At 41.0% G+C, this 14,605-nt stretch overlaps 1 protein-coding gene across 3 annotated transcripts in view; it reads left to right on the top strand.

The window, feature by feature from the left end:
- ARHGAP28 (Rho GTPase activating protein 28) overlaps positions 1-14,605 on the top strand; it is a 181,583-nt gene that overhangs the window by 151,570 nt on the left and 15,408 nt on the right. For all 3 annotated transcript variants that reach the window (XM_089683631.1, XM_089683632.1, XM_089683633.1), the window contains 2 exons: positions 5,017-5,160; positions 6,429-6,556. In XM_089683631.1, coding sequence (XP_089539757.1) covers positions 5,017-5,160; positions 6,429-6,556 — 272 coding nt within the window. The remainder of the gene's footprint in view (positions 1-5,016; positions 5,161-6,428; positions 6,557-14,605) is intronic.

Here is a 14,605-nt window from a genome sequence, read left to right as displayed (position 1 = left end):
GGAAAGAGCATGGCACAACTGCAAACCTACCAAGACATGGCTGACCACCTAAACTGAAAGGCTGGTCAAGGAGAGCGTTAATTGGAGAAGCAGCCAAGAGGCCCATGGTAACTCTGGAGGAGCTTCAGAGATCCACAGCTCAGATGGGTGAATCTGTACACAAGACAACTATTAGTCATGCACTCCCCAGATCTGGCCTTTATGGAAGAGTTGCAAGAAGAAAGCCATTGTTGAAAGAAAGCCATAAGAAGTCATGTTTGCAGTTTGTGAGAAGCTATGTGGAAGAAGGTGCTCTGGTCAGATGAGACTAAAATTGAACTTTTTGTCCTAAAAGCAAAACGCTATGTGTGGTGAAAACTAACACTGCACGTCATCCTGAACACACCATCCCCACCATTAAACATGGTGGTGGCAGCATCATGTTGTGGGAATGCTTTTCATCAGCAGGGAAAGGGAAGCTGGTCAGAGTTGATGGGAAGATGGATAGAGCCAAATGGAGGGCAATCTTAGAAGAAAACCTGTTAAAATGTGCAAAAGACTTGAGACTGGGGCAAAAGTTCACCTTCCAGTAGAACAACGATCCTAAACATACAGCCAAAGCTACAATGGAATGGTTTAGATCAAAGCATATTCATGTATTAGAATGGCCCAGTAAAAGTCCAGATCCAAATCCAATTGAGAATCTGTGACAAGACTTGAAAATTGCTGTTCACAGACGCTCTCCATCCAATCTGACAGAGCTTGAGCTATTTTTCAAAGAAAAATGGGCAAAAAGTTCACTCTGTAGATGTGCAAAGCTGGTAGAGACATCCCCAAAATGACTTGCAGCTGTAATTGCAGTGTAAGGTGGTTCCACAAAGTATTGACTAAGGGGTGCTGAATACAAATGCATGACAAACTTTTTAAAAATTTATTTGTAAAAAATTGTAAAAAACAGTTATCATTTTCCTTCCACTTTACAATTATGTGCCACTTTGTGTTGGTCTATTACATAAAATCCCAATAAAATACATGAATAATATGAATACCTGCACTCACCGGACACTTTAATAAGTACACCTTACTAGTACCGGATTAGACCCCCTTTTGCCTTCAGAACTGCCTTAATTCTTCGTGGCATAAATTAAACAAGGTGTTGGAAACATTTCTCAGAGATTCTGGTCCATATTGACATGATAGCATCATGCAGTTTTTGCAGATTTGTTGGCTGCACATACATGATGCAAATCTCCTTTTCCACCACATCCCAAAGGTGCTTTATTAGATTGAGATCTGGTAACTGTGGAGTCCATTTGAGAACTCATTGTCATGTTCAAGAAACCAGTTTGAGATGATTTGAGCTTTGTGATATGGTGTATTATCCTGCTGGAAGTAGCCATCAGAATATGGGATGGGTACACTGTAGTCATAAAAGGATGGACATGGTCAGCAACAATACATAGGTAGGCCATGGCATTTAAACGACCAATTGGTACTAAGGGGTCCCAAGTGCCAAGAAAATATCCCCCACACCATTACACCACCACCAGCCTAAAACATTGATACAAGGCAGGATGGATCCATGCTTTCATGTTATTTGTACCAAATTCTGACCCTACCATCTGAATGTTGCACCTGAAATTAAGACTCATCAGACCAGGCAATGTTTTTCCAGTCTTCTATTGTCCGGTTTTGGTGAGCCTGTGCAATATGTAGCCTTTTTCCTGTTCTTAGCTGACAGGAGTGGCACCCACTGTGGTTTTCTGCTTCTGGAGCCCATCTGCTTCAAGGTTCAATGTGTTATGCGTTCAGAGATGACATTCTGCATACCTTGGTTGTAATGAGTGGTTATTTAAGTTTCTGTTGCCTTTCTATCATCTCGAACCAGTCTGCTCATTCTTCTCTGACCTCTGACATAAAGGCATTTTCGTCCCACAACTACTGCTCACTGGATATTTTCTCTTTTTCGGACCATCCTCTGTAAACCCTAGAGATGGTTGTGCATGAAAATCCCAGTAGATCAGCAGTTTTTAAATACCCAGACCAGCCTGTCTGGCACCAGCAACCATGCCACATTCAAAGTCATATAAATCTCCTTTCTTCCCCATTCTGATGCTCAGTTTGAACTTCAGCAAGTTGTCTTTACCACATCTACATGCCTAAATGCATTGAGTTGCTGCCATATGATTGGCTGATTAGCAGTTTGTGTTACCAAGCAATTGAACGGATGTACCTAATAAAGTGACCCGTGAGTGTATATAAATACAGTAATACCTCAGTTTTTAAATTTATTTCAATCTGCAGGATTTTTCATATAGCGAAAAATTTGTAAACCGAAACGCCGTTTCACATAGAAATGCACTGAAAACCAATTAATCTGTTCCAAAGCTCAGAAAAAAGTAAACGCTACTAAAATACTGCATGAGTTATTTCTATCAAGTCATGCGGTATTTTAGTAGTGATAACTATGTGTTAATGTTTCAGCTGTCAGCGGGGTTCCCCACTAACAGCTGAATGTAAAAGAATTGCCGGCAATTAAAAAAATAATTTAAAAACCGGCATGGGGTCCCCCCTCCCATCCATACCAAGCCCTTGGGTCTGGTATGGATTTTGAGGGGAACTCCCACTCCAAAATGTAAAAAAAAGGTGTGGGAGCCCCCCAAAATCCATACCAGACCCTTATCCGAACATGCAGCCCGGCAGGTCAGGAAAGGGGGGGGGGACAAGCAAGCACCCCCCCTCCTGAACCATACAAGGCCACATGCCCTCAACATGGGGAAATGTATTGGGGCAGGGGGGCTCCCCCACAAAGCACCTTGTCCCCATGTTGATGGGGACAAGGGCCTCTTCCCCATAACCCTGGCCGGTGGTTGTGGGGGTCTGCAGGCAGGGGGCTTATCGGAATCTGGAAGCCCCCTTTAACAAGGGGGCCCCCAGATCCCTGCCCCCCCCCATGTGAATGAGTATGGGGTACATGGTACCGCTACTCATTCACAAGAAACAAAAAGTGTAGTGTGAAAAAACACAGGACATGGTCTTTGACAAGTCCTTTATTAAAAGAAAAAACTAAAAGAATGTACCCCGCAGTAGATACAACGTCAATCACGATGCCTACTGTCACCACCTCTGCTGCAGCCGACCTGAAGAAATGAATAAAAAAAAAAGGCTCCACTTCCAACAAGCTCAGAAATTCAGATGTCACTTTTCCCCCAGCTAAAAGAAAGAAAGTTTTCTTTTACTTTATTTTCCAAAGTTAAGAAAAACAATATTTCCTTTTAGTTTCTTAAAAGAAACAAAGTTTTCGTTAACTCCGGGGAAAGTGACAGCTAATTATGTGAGCTATAGTGAAGAAAAAAAAAAAAGCCGGGACTTGCATTTAAAAACATACACTTCGTAATGCGAAAAAGATTCCTAAAAAAAGTGTAAACCGTGGCATTATTTTCAATGGATTTTCATTCGTAAACTGAAAATTACGTTAACCGAGGCATTTGTAAACTGATACATTACTGTATATACATATATATATATATATATATATATACACATATATAATTTTTTTTTATTATATTTCTGAATATTGTGCTTATGCACTTATGCCAACAACTTATTTTTGAATGATTGAATGGAATAGCAAAGACCAGCATACATACATTGGACCTAAATCAACAAATAATATTATCCACAACTATAGCGGAAGCTAGTATTTTCGATGTAAGCCAATAAAATATGATCCAATAATCTCTGCCTACAATGTATCTAGTTTCAAAAGAAACAGCTAGAATATGTGGAATAAATGTACTACAATATCATGAGTTATTTTTACAGTGACCTTCCCTGATTCTTCCTTTTAAAAGTCAAAATTTACCTTAAAAAAAAAAATGTGCACATGGACATCATTTTCCATCACTGTGATGTGTCCCTTGTGTGTCTGTCTTCTAGTAGAGTTGTAATCTTCACCCCTTCAATTGCAGTAGGGATAATAGAAATAAGGAGCTGTTATAGGCATCGAGAATACCCGACAATGCCTACCTTTCTGACCAGCTCCTCCATTCATAGAAGCCATACTGTAGCTTCTATGAATAAAACATGATCTATGAAGGGAGGACAGGCAGATGATTGTAAAGTCCACCACCTCTATTCATAGATCCTGTTTCATTCATAGAAGGTGTAGTATGGCCTCTATGAATGGAGGCGGGGGACAGAAAGGGCAAGCATAATCAGGCACTCTTGATAAGAGCCTGTGAAAGCTCCTCAGTTCTATTAACCCTCATCGAACTGGAAGATTACAGTGGCAGGGTTGGGGGGCCAGAAGGAGGAATATTACTACTGAACTAGAAGACACAACCACAAGGAACACATCACACTGAAGGGAGGCATTGTCCCTTGTGCTTATTATGTATTTTTTTCTTTTTAGGTAAACAGGCTTTAAGAATAAGTAGTAGCTTAGATTAGATTTGCTCCTATATTATGCTTTGTAAAGCCTGAAGGAATAATGCAGAATACTATACTTAGGAATTTAATAATATTTGTTTTCCCATATTGCTAGTGTTTTTTAATGCAATTTTACTTTAATACCGCTTTTGAAAAATATCGGTAAATCATAGTAGCAGTCTTCAAGCTGTAATTGTTTTCTCATGTTCTAGAATGTATGTTTCTGTATATTAATATTCTGTCTATAACTGAATGTACACATTTATTCAGTAAAAACAGACCCTAATCAAAAATGTATAGCCTTCCAACACTAGTAGTTAAGATTCATCACACATCTTTGAGCCTTCCGGCGACAATTAAACACGAAGAGCAGAACAAACCCTGCTAGAACGTGGGCTCATGAAGTTCAAAACATTTGTAATGCAAAACAGGTTTAACTTTGCAATCATTTTATAAAAGGGAGGTTCCTCTAGTGGTCAGAAGCCTAGTCTGTCAACTAGCATTTCCAGATAAAACGAGCCTGAAAGTTATTATTGTTAAAAATCAAAAACCTGTAGAATAATGTTTAAAAATACCTATATAACAGAATAAACCATTTTAATACAGGTTCCAGCCTTTCTGATTTCACAAGTACGGAAAATGAATGAAGCTGCTCTGAACAATAACAAAAAGCAGCTTATTTTTGATAAGAGTGTAAGGAAGCTTCTAAGGAGGAAGACCATGGAGCGTGAAAGACCTGAACGGAGAGAGGTATATTTCATGATCCTTATTTATTCACTAATGCTATATGAAGGAACTCCTGTCCTTGAAATATGTGCATATTGGAGCCCATCAAGAAGTTCTGATACCCTTTACAAATACATTTTCATGGTCATAAGTGGGCAGTGTGATATACAAGGTGAAACAATTTAATTCCTGGAATGCCCGTGGTGTAGTATTATGGTGGTGAGTCACACAGGCATTTGCAGTGGAGCGTGTTCTGACATGTTCCAACTTGCACTTGCCTGGGTTGTAGATCAGTTGACTCAGTCTTTACAGAGTAGTAGAAGAAATAACACATGTTTACGTTGCACTGTTGGCAAAAAATGAGTGACAGGACTCTAGAACAGCGATTAACATCAGATTTTGTGTGAAAATTGGCAAAAGTGTGTGTGATACTTTAGCTCTGTTACAACAGGCTTATGGTGAACATTCCATGAAGAAATCAAGGGTTTTTTAATGGCATAGGTGGTTTAAGAAGGGATGGGAAAACGTCCACAATGAAGAAGAAGCGGGCAGCAAAAAACGCAAATAACAGAGTGCAAACCAAATTTGTTAAGAGGAAAAGACCAGAACTCTGGCCTGACAAGTGGATTCTACACCACGACAATGCTCTTGCATATGATGCATTAACTGTTCATAAATTCCTGGCCAGGAAATCCAGCCACCTTATTTCCCTGACTTAGCACTCTGCAACTTTTGGTTGTTTCTAAAATTAAAAAATCCCTTAAAAGGACACAGATTTGATGACATTTCGGACATTCAGCGACCATATTACGACCATACCGCTGATTTATAAATGGAGCCCCTAGTGGTGTGTATCTGTGCTAAAAAAAATATGGCAAGACGTAAAGAGAACATGGATGTGATGAAAGTTAAAGGAGATGAGAAGATCTGAGGAAGATTAATGCAGTTATAAGATATTTGCATTGTAATATATTTCCTATATGTATCCTTCTCTGAATGTTTAATTTATATATCTAACTGACTTTTCTTCTCTTGTCTCATTACCACTGCCTATTCTCTGTTCTAGTTAAAGGAACAGTAATTTTACAATCCTTGTAGCCATAACTAAATATACATCAACACTTTTGGGAGATGTAATTCCTGGTGTACTTTTGGGTGGCTATTTTTAGGCTTTTAGAAGGCTCTCCTGTTGAGGGCAATTTGTGTTTTGTCTATCATCATCTATAAGCCTATGAAAACAAAGGCTGCCTGTGTCATGGTTATTATAGCTCTATTTTGCTTTTATATTTCAGCACTGTGATGTACCTGAAGGAGTGATAAGAGTTTACGCTCCACTGCACTCAAAGGTTTCCATGGCAATTCAGCTGAACAGTCGGACAAAAGCCAAAGACATCCTGGCACGCTTTCAGTGTGAAAACAGGTGTAAAAAGATGATCATTTCTTGTTTTTTTTCCCATTTATTAGGGAGCTATTTGAAATGTTGTAGTTTTGTTGAAGACATTTTATATAGTACAAGATTTATACCATGTCTTAGCTTTTTATGTCTTATACTGTCACTTACTGGACAAGTGACTAGTTTTGCTTTCAAAATGTAAGCCTATCCAACAATTCTGTATCAGTGAAAACTGGACATTGGCAGGCTATATAAACGCCAACCTTTAATATATCTTTGGGCATCCTGCTGAAGTTATATAGTTACATAATTCCATTGTAATTCAGGTTGAAAAAAGACACAATTCTTCACACCTTCAATCATGCTTCTAATATTTGTGTGCAGTATTTTACTTGAACTACCTAGGCGTCAAACTGACCACTTCCTGTACTACTCTCTTTGCAACCAATTATTATCCATTATTGCATGCTATAACCTCCCTCATGCACCCGTGGCAGTTCCCCACTTTATTATGGATCATATGCATATATGCAATTAAAATGACAGTCCTTTCCAAAATCCTCTACCACTTTTGAACCCTGCGCATCTGAGTCCCTACCTTTTACTTACACTTACTGGAAGATATAATTCTTTCCTTTTTGTTTTTTGAAAAATCTTTTTATTGAACTGTTTAACATATTAAGGACATACACACACAACAAAAACAAAAAACAAAAAAAAAACATATAAACAAGGTTCACATATGTCCTACCCTCTGTCAGGGAGCGAGGAGCCAGACACACAAGGAGGTGCAATTAAAGGTAGGTTTATTATACAAAAACAAGACAGAGTCTATGCAAGTCCAACAGCAACAGCGGATGACTTGGTAGAACAGTAGCCAGCAAGGATGGTCGCCAGAGCCGGGGTCAGAAGCCAGGAAGAATGATCACCAGAGCCGGGGTCAGAAGCCAGGAAGGATGGTCGTCAGAGCCGGGGTCAGAAGCCAGGAAGGATGGTTGCCAGAGTCGGGGTCAGAAGCCAGGAAGGAGTCTTGCCAAAGCCGAGTTGGTATCCAGGAGAGCAATGGGAAACTAAACAGGAGCTTGCTGCTGTGCAACAGACAGGACATGAATGCAATGGACAGCTACAAACAGCAGACTTATATGTGATAAGCCGCCACCTCCTGGGGGGGGAATTGCAGAGGGCTGAAAGCATAAAGGATCCCACAATGCTTTGCAGACACCTAAGATGGATGCCAGCACATGGAGCAGCACAAGCCCTGAGGAAAGGTAGGACCTTGACACCCTCGTAGGGGTGGAGAAGGTCAATCATACATCCAGAGAAATTGAAGAAAAAAAAAAGGCTGCATCTAAAGATTCTCTGAAACGTTCACATGATTATCACCAGCAACCAAGAAATAAATGTGTGGATATAAAGTTTCCCATCCTAGTATGACATGTACTATGTCCCCCAAGACCAGGAGGAATTCAAAAAACATCATAAAATATAATATTACAATATCACTCAGGGCATTGTCATGTTAGAGGCAGTGGAGGGTTCAGCCAGCCATTTGGACCACACTCTATCATATTTCTTAGGGCATCCCATGTGCATGTAAGTATCCTTATAAAGTGGCAAAATTACATTAATTATCCGCTTCCATAACATAATAGATGGAGGAGCAGGTTTTTTCCAATTCAGAGCTTTGGTCTTTCTAGCATAGAACAACAGTAGGCTAATCAGAGTACGTTCAGCTATAGTGGGCAGGAGATCGCTAACCAGACCTAACAAACACACCGACATGGTAGGCTGTAGGGGGGCCGAGGTCAATTTATTACAGAATGATATTACCTCCTTCCAAAAATCAGACAACGCAGAGCAGTGCCAGAACAGATGGGCAAAATCTCCCAGTGAGCCCCCACAACGCCAACATTCGAGGGAGCATGTGGAGCTAATTTTGTGAAGCCTATATGGGGTATAATAGGCCTGATGTACAATCTTGAACTAAATCAAACGGTCTCTCAGGGAGACCAGAGAGCGAAAAGGCAAGTCCCAAATATCATCCCAGTCATCATCATCTAATTCTGGAACATGTTTGAGTACAGATGGGAAGTAGGCTTCACCAAGCAATCAGATAGCAAAACCTCTTCCAGGGCTGATTGAGTGAGCTGAAGGGTAGAAGGAGGGAATTGAGCACAGAAGGCATGGGAAAGCTGTAAATATCGGAATAAATAGGATTCAGGAACATTATAAGTAGAAGAGAAAGCAAACAATGCGGAAAGGACAGAACCGATGGCAATTTGTAAAATTTTTTTATATGAAATTTGGTCCAGGCGTGTGGCTCAGGTAACAGGAAGAAATGGGGTAAGGTAGGATTAAGCCATAGTGGGGCATTCTGGGAAACAGCTAGCTTGGGATAATGTTCACATGTCAAACCCACATGCCAGGCCCATAGGGTGGTGATCATGGAGGATGTTAATGGATATGGGGCCCGAGGTCTCCATTGAGCGCAAAACCTCAGCCTCCAGCAACGTGGAGGGATTGGAAGAATCGGGGGTCAGCCACCAAGCTGCCATCACCAAATGGGTAGCCAAGAAATATTTATAGCATTCAGGAAAGGCCAGGCCACCCTGAGCCTGGGGCCACATGAGGGTGGAAAGCTTATACCTAGGAGTACTGGGGCCCCAGATGAAGGAGGAAAATAGGTGATTAAGATGGTTAAAAAAGGATTTGGGAATCCATTGCGGAGAGTGTCGAAATAAGTAGGTGAATTTTGGAAGGATTTTCATTTTGATCAGATTAATGCACCCAAGGAGAGATAGAGGTAGGGACTCCCATGCCTTCAACTTCAATTTAAGATCTTGCACCACCGGAGCCAAATTCAAGGAATTAAAATCTGAGGCCCGACGAGAGATCACGACTCCCAGATACCAGAAACTCTCCACCCATTGTAATTGGGTAGGGGGAAGGGCCCTGCCAGGAGTCTGAACAGTTCTTTCCTTTATTTGGGCATATAAGCTCCCAGAATTTCACGCTCTACTTTGTTCACACATAGACTACAGGTAGGGCATACAGTAAAATGGGATAAAAGACGAGCGCTTGGTCTCAAAGATTCAAGCTGCTAGCATGAAGGTAAACCTCGTATAACCTCCTCATAGACAAATAAAAACACCAAAAATGCAGCGCTTGAGCATGTAGTGAGAAGAAATTAGCGTATGCACATCCAGATTAAAAGAAATACATTAAAGGTATAACATGCACCAACTTAAACGCACAAATTAATGCAAACAATGGACGGGTAAGTATTAATGATTCATCCGACCAAAACAAAGTGCATATAGTGATAGGGATGTTAGAGTCATTAGAAGTGCATCCGTGTATCAATCAAATTCGTGACTTCCGTGATAGGAGAATAGCTGCAAAACGCACTAACCAGATAGCGCAGGAAAAAGCGCATTGGAGTATAATGACCTACTCCCGGTCACAGCCCAAAGATCATCAGCGAAGGGACCTCAGGAACAACTTTGCATCAATCATGCCGTCTCCTACCACCAGGGGGGGGGGGTACGCCTCCTTACAGTTACACGAATTTGCCTTATATCATCTTTCGCCAGGGGTGGTGTGCTTTCGTATCAGGAGATCACCTTAGGGACTCAGCAATAAGACCCAAAAGAGAGAAATCTTGATAGTGTAGTAATTTTTATTCAAAAGGTTGCTAAAGAACAAGTAGCACACTTACATAATGATATCCAGAAAAGCTGATTAACAGAATCCAAAAAGATGGCCGACAGTCAGATGCATGGACCATGTGGGTAACAAGTAGTATGGGGATAAGGATACCTCTCATACTACTTGTTACCCACATGGTCCATGCATCTGACTGTCGGCCATCTTTTTGGATTCTGTTAATCAGCTTTTCTGGATATCATTATGTAAGTGTGCTACTTGTTCTTTAGCAACCTTTTGAATAAAAATTACTACACTATCAAGATTTCTCTCTTTTGGGTCTTATTGCTGAGTCCCTAAGGTGATCTCCTGATACGAAAGCACACCACCCCTGGCGAAAGATGATATAAGGCAAATTCGTGTAACTGTAAGGAGGCGTACCCCCCCCCCCCTGGTGGTAGGAGACGGCATGATTGATGCAAAGTTGTTCCTGAGGTCCCTTCGCTGATGATCTTTGGGCTGTGACCGGGAGTAGGTCATTATACTCCAATGCGCTTTTTCCTGCGCTATCTGGTTAGTGCGTTTTGCAGCTATTCTCCTATCACGGAAGTCACGAATTTGATTGATACACGGATGCACTTCTAATGACTCTAACATCCCTATCACTATATGCACTTTGTTTTGGTCGGATGAATCATTAATACTTACCCGTCCATTGTTTGCATTAATTTGTGCGTTTAAGTTGGTGCATGTTATACCTTTAATGTATTTCTTTTAATCCGGATGTGCATACGCTAATTTCTTCTCACTACATGCTCAAGCGCTGCATTTTTGGTGTTTTTATTAGACTACAGGTAGGACTTGGGGTCCCTAACGTGGCAAAATACTACATTGCAGTGCAAATTTCCCAGCTTACCATGCTCCATGTGACTATTGATGTCCCATTTTGGGTGCTCCTGGAGCTCCCTAACTGTGCTCCAAATTCAGTTTCAGGTCTACTGTGGTTCCCACTAAGATACTTTCCACCTTCCCTAAGTCCTCTAATGTTACACAGCCTGAGACTCTTGGACTCATGTCCCCATTTCTACCTCTCCTTCCACTCCTAAAAAACTCCTTTATTTCCCACCAGGTCTTGAACAACCATATTTTCATGATAAGCATGGATTCACGCAGGTCCACCACTTCCTCTTGTCTGGAACATTTCCATCATGGCCCTCAATCCAGGAGACCTACAAGGCACCCCTTCTGAGTTTTTACGATACATCCAGCTCCATCACTGGATGACCTCTCTAAGATGCACTTCTACCCTTTCAAAAAACTGTTTTGGAGCACACGTCTACTTTCCCAGGCCTTCAGGCACCATCTCAGCAATTTACTTTTCCTTGAATGCACTCCCACATCCACTTCATATAAGTCCTGCTGGGAACAAAGCCTCTATGGACCCTGAAGAGTGGAGCAAAGCCTGGTCTACCACAGCGAAAATGTTCTTTCAACACTGCTGCCTTAGAGGCAGCATACAAGGTTCTCCTTTGATGGTATTAGGTTCCTGCATGAACAGCTGGTGCAAACCCATCCTACAGTGATAGATGTGTTAGGCTGTGGCAAATGGGGGGGGGGTTGTCTTTCATATCTGTTGGTCCTTTCCATGCCTATTGGGGTTCTGGTCCAGGCTTTTTGGGCTCCTATACACTTTATTTCATGTGCCAGTTTGCAAAGATGCAAAACTTGCTCTATTACATTGCCCGATCCAAGGCCTATTCTTATACCAGTACAACCTACTTGTTTCTGGCTGCCAAACGTGCCATAGCCAAGGCCTTCAAGAAACCCTCTGTCTGTTTTGCAGTGGTGAGAAACAACCTGACCACCCTGATGGTTAAAGAAAATATTACCATTATTTTACATGATTCCCATTCCAATTGTTTCAAAGTGTGCGCACCCTGGTGGTCTTATGCTTTCCCCACCCTGTATCCGACCAGTCTTGGCAACCTATAACTGAATCTACTGATACCTGAGCCTGCAGGAACCTTACCTGTTCCCCTTCCCCTTATCTTCTCCTCTCCTCTCCTCACTCTTAGCCCCTCACCCCTTTTTTTCCATTCTTTTTCTGTTTGACGATAGGTCTTGCCTGTCCGGATTCTCTATCTATATTTGTGTCCCCTGAGTCATAAGACTCAGTCAGTCCGTAAAGACTTGTGGCTCAAACCGCAAGGTCATTCCATTGATATTTTGTAATACAAACTACTGCTACCAGATTACTACTAAGATCCACTCTTATCTCTTCAATATGCTTATATGGCTTTAACCTCCTGCGTGGGTGACCAGTTGTTCTGTTATCTTTAAAACATTCAATAAAATTATTGTACCAGAAAGAAGACACAAATCCATTAAGTTCTACCCATAGAAAACCTAAACCTGCAATTGATCCAGAGGAAGGAAAAAAAACATTTTAATGCATTGTCCAATTCATTCCAACAGGGGAAAACAATTTCTTCCTTTACCCCCAAGACAGGGTAAGTCTATTCCATATTTTCACAGCTCTTCCTGTGAAGAAGCCTTTTTTATATGCAGAGGTTAAACACCCTTTTCTTTAGACGCAAAGAGTGCCCCCTCCTTTCAAAAGACCTTAAATTGAACAACTTATAGGCCATTTATGTATTTAAACATGGTGATCATATCAACCTTTGAAGAGAGAATACATTCAATTCAATGCAGCTTTCCCCATACCTGAGGTTTTTCATGCCTTATATCAGTTCCCTAACACCCTTTTTTGAACTGGTTCCCAAAACCTACCTGCATATTCTAGATGAAGCATTAATGATGCATGCATGGTTTAGCCTCTAAGTGCATAATTTAACATTTATTAACACTTAAAAAAATTTGCCACAAAGTTGCCAAATCAAGCGGTGAATTCAGGTCTGCTTGTAATTTAAAGCGGAGTTCTAGCCCCCTCCACCTTCCAAAACAAATTGAAAGTCAACATCTACAAATACTGTGGCTGCTGACTTTTAATAGTAGGACACTAACCTGTCCATGCATCCAGTGGCGTCCTCACTCCGAGCCAATTCTTCAGTTGACTGGTGCCACCATCTTGACTAAGGGAAACTGGGCGGTTTCCTACTGTGCATGCTTGAATCGCGCTGTGCTTTGTGAATGGGCTGCAGTCATCTTGAACCTTGGAAGTGTCTCATAGAGCTGTGGGAGGTGCCAAACTTCCACCATGGCAAACTAAGCCAGAAGTGGGAGCAGGTACCTGTCAAAACCAGGTACCTGCTCCCCCCAAATGTTGCCAAATGTAGCAGTGGAGGGAGGGGAGGAGGAAGAAAAGCGGAGCTTCCACTTTTGGGTGGAACTCCTCTTTAAAGACATTTTGTAGCGACTTTATTCCACTATATAGCTTGATGTCATCTGCTAACACAAATAAGGTACTTTTAGGCCTCGTTCACACCATACATGCAGAAAAACTGATGGGAACTGAAGTTCAGATTTCACTTGCAGAAACATCAGTTTTCATACACACTTCAATGAGGTTTTATGTGCAGGAACCTTGCAGATTCCTGCACATAAAAAATATGTAAGTAATACTAGTGTTGTACTGTGAACAGGGCAAACAGAGAACAATTTTTATTTTGTGTCCTTTCAGAATGTGTGTAGAAAAACTGACGTCTCTGCACCATGGTTTGAACAAACCCTAAATCCCAAATTCCATATCATATATAAATTGGTTAACATGTGATGGTCTGAACATTGTGGTACACCACTAATAACCCTAGGCCATTCAGGGTATGAATCTTTTATTACTAATGTCTGAATACAGTCTTTACTGCAGTTTTCTATCTGTTTACAGACTGAATTTTCTAAGCTGTAGACCTTTACCTTCACAATAGCTGTGTTTGGGGAACTGTGTCAAATGCTTTAGTAAAGTCCAAGCACTCTAGATCCACAGATACTCCTTTGTCTAAGTTTTTGCTTACATCTTCGTAAAGACAAAGCAGATTTGTTTGACAACTTTGGCTTTCATTAATCTTAATCCCATGATGGCTATCATTTATAATATTGTTTTCTATCAAAAAACCCTTAAAAAAAACCTTCTATTTGATCCTTTATCAAATTCTCAAGTAACTTCCCAAGTTAAAGTACAACTAAAGGCAAAACTTGTTTATTTTTTTTTATTTTGGATAAAGTAAAGAAGGGTTATAGCCCTTGCCAGTTGTTTTTTTTTTTGTTTGTTTTTTTGTCGTATGTGTCCTATTGGGGAGATTTCCCTTCACTTCCTGTCTCATTGACTTGACACAGAGTGAGAGGAAATCCCACCACAGTGATGGAATCCCTGATTGTCACCAGGGTCACCAGAATTAGTGTCCACATAGCAAGATTTCCCCTCTATTACTGTTCTGTGGATTTTCAATCTACAGGGCTGTAGCTACTTGGTAG

This window comes from Staurois parvus, unplaced genomic scaffold (genome assembly GCF_062004578.1).
Source record: "Staurois parvus isolate SC_StPar_1 unplaced genomic scaffold, SC_StPar_1.0 ptg000317l, whole genome shotgun sequence".
In the NCBI taxonomy this organism is placed as follows: domain Eukaryota; kingdom Metazoa; phylum Chordata; class Amphibia; order Anura; family Ranidae; genus Staurois; species Staurois parvus.
The sequence above is the reverse complement of the archived record's forward strand: the minus strand, read 5'-3'. Positions and strand labels throughout refer to the sequence as shown.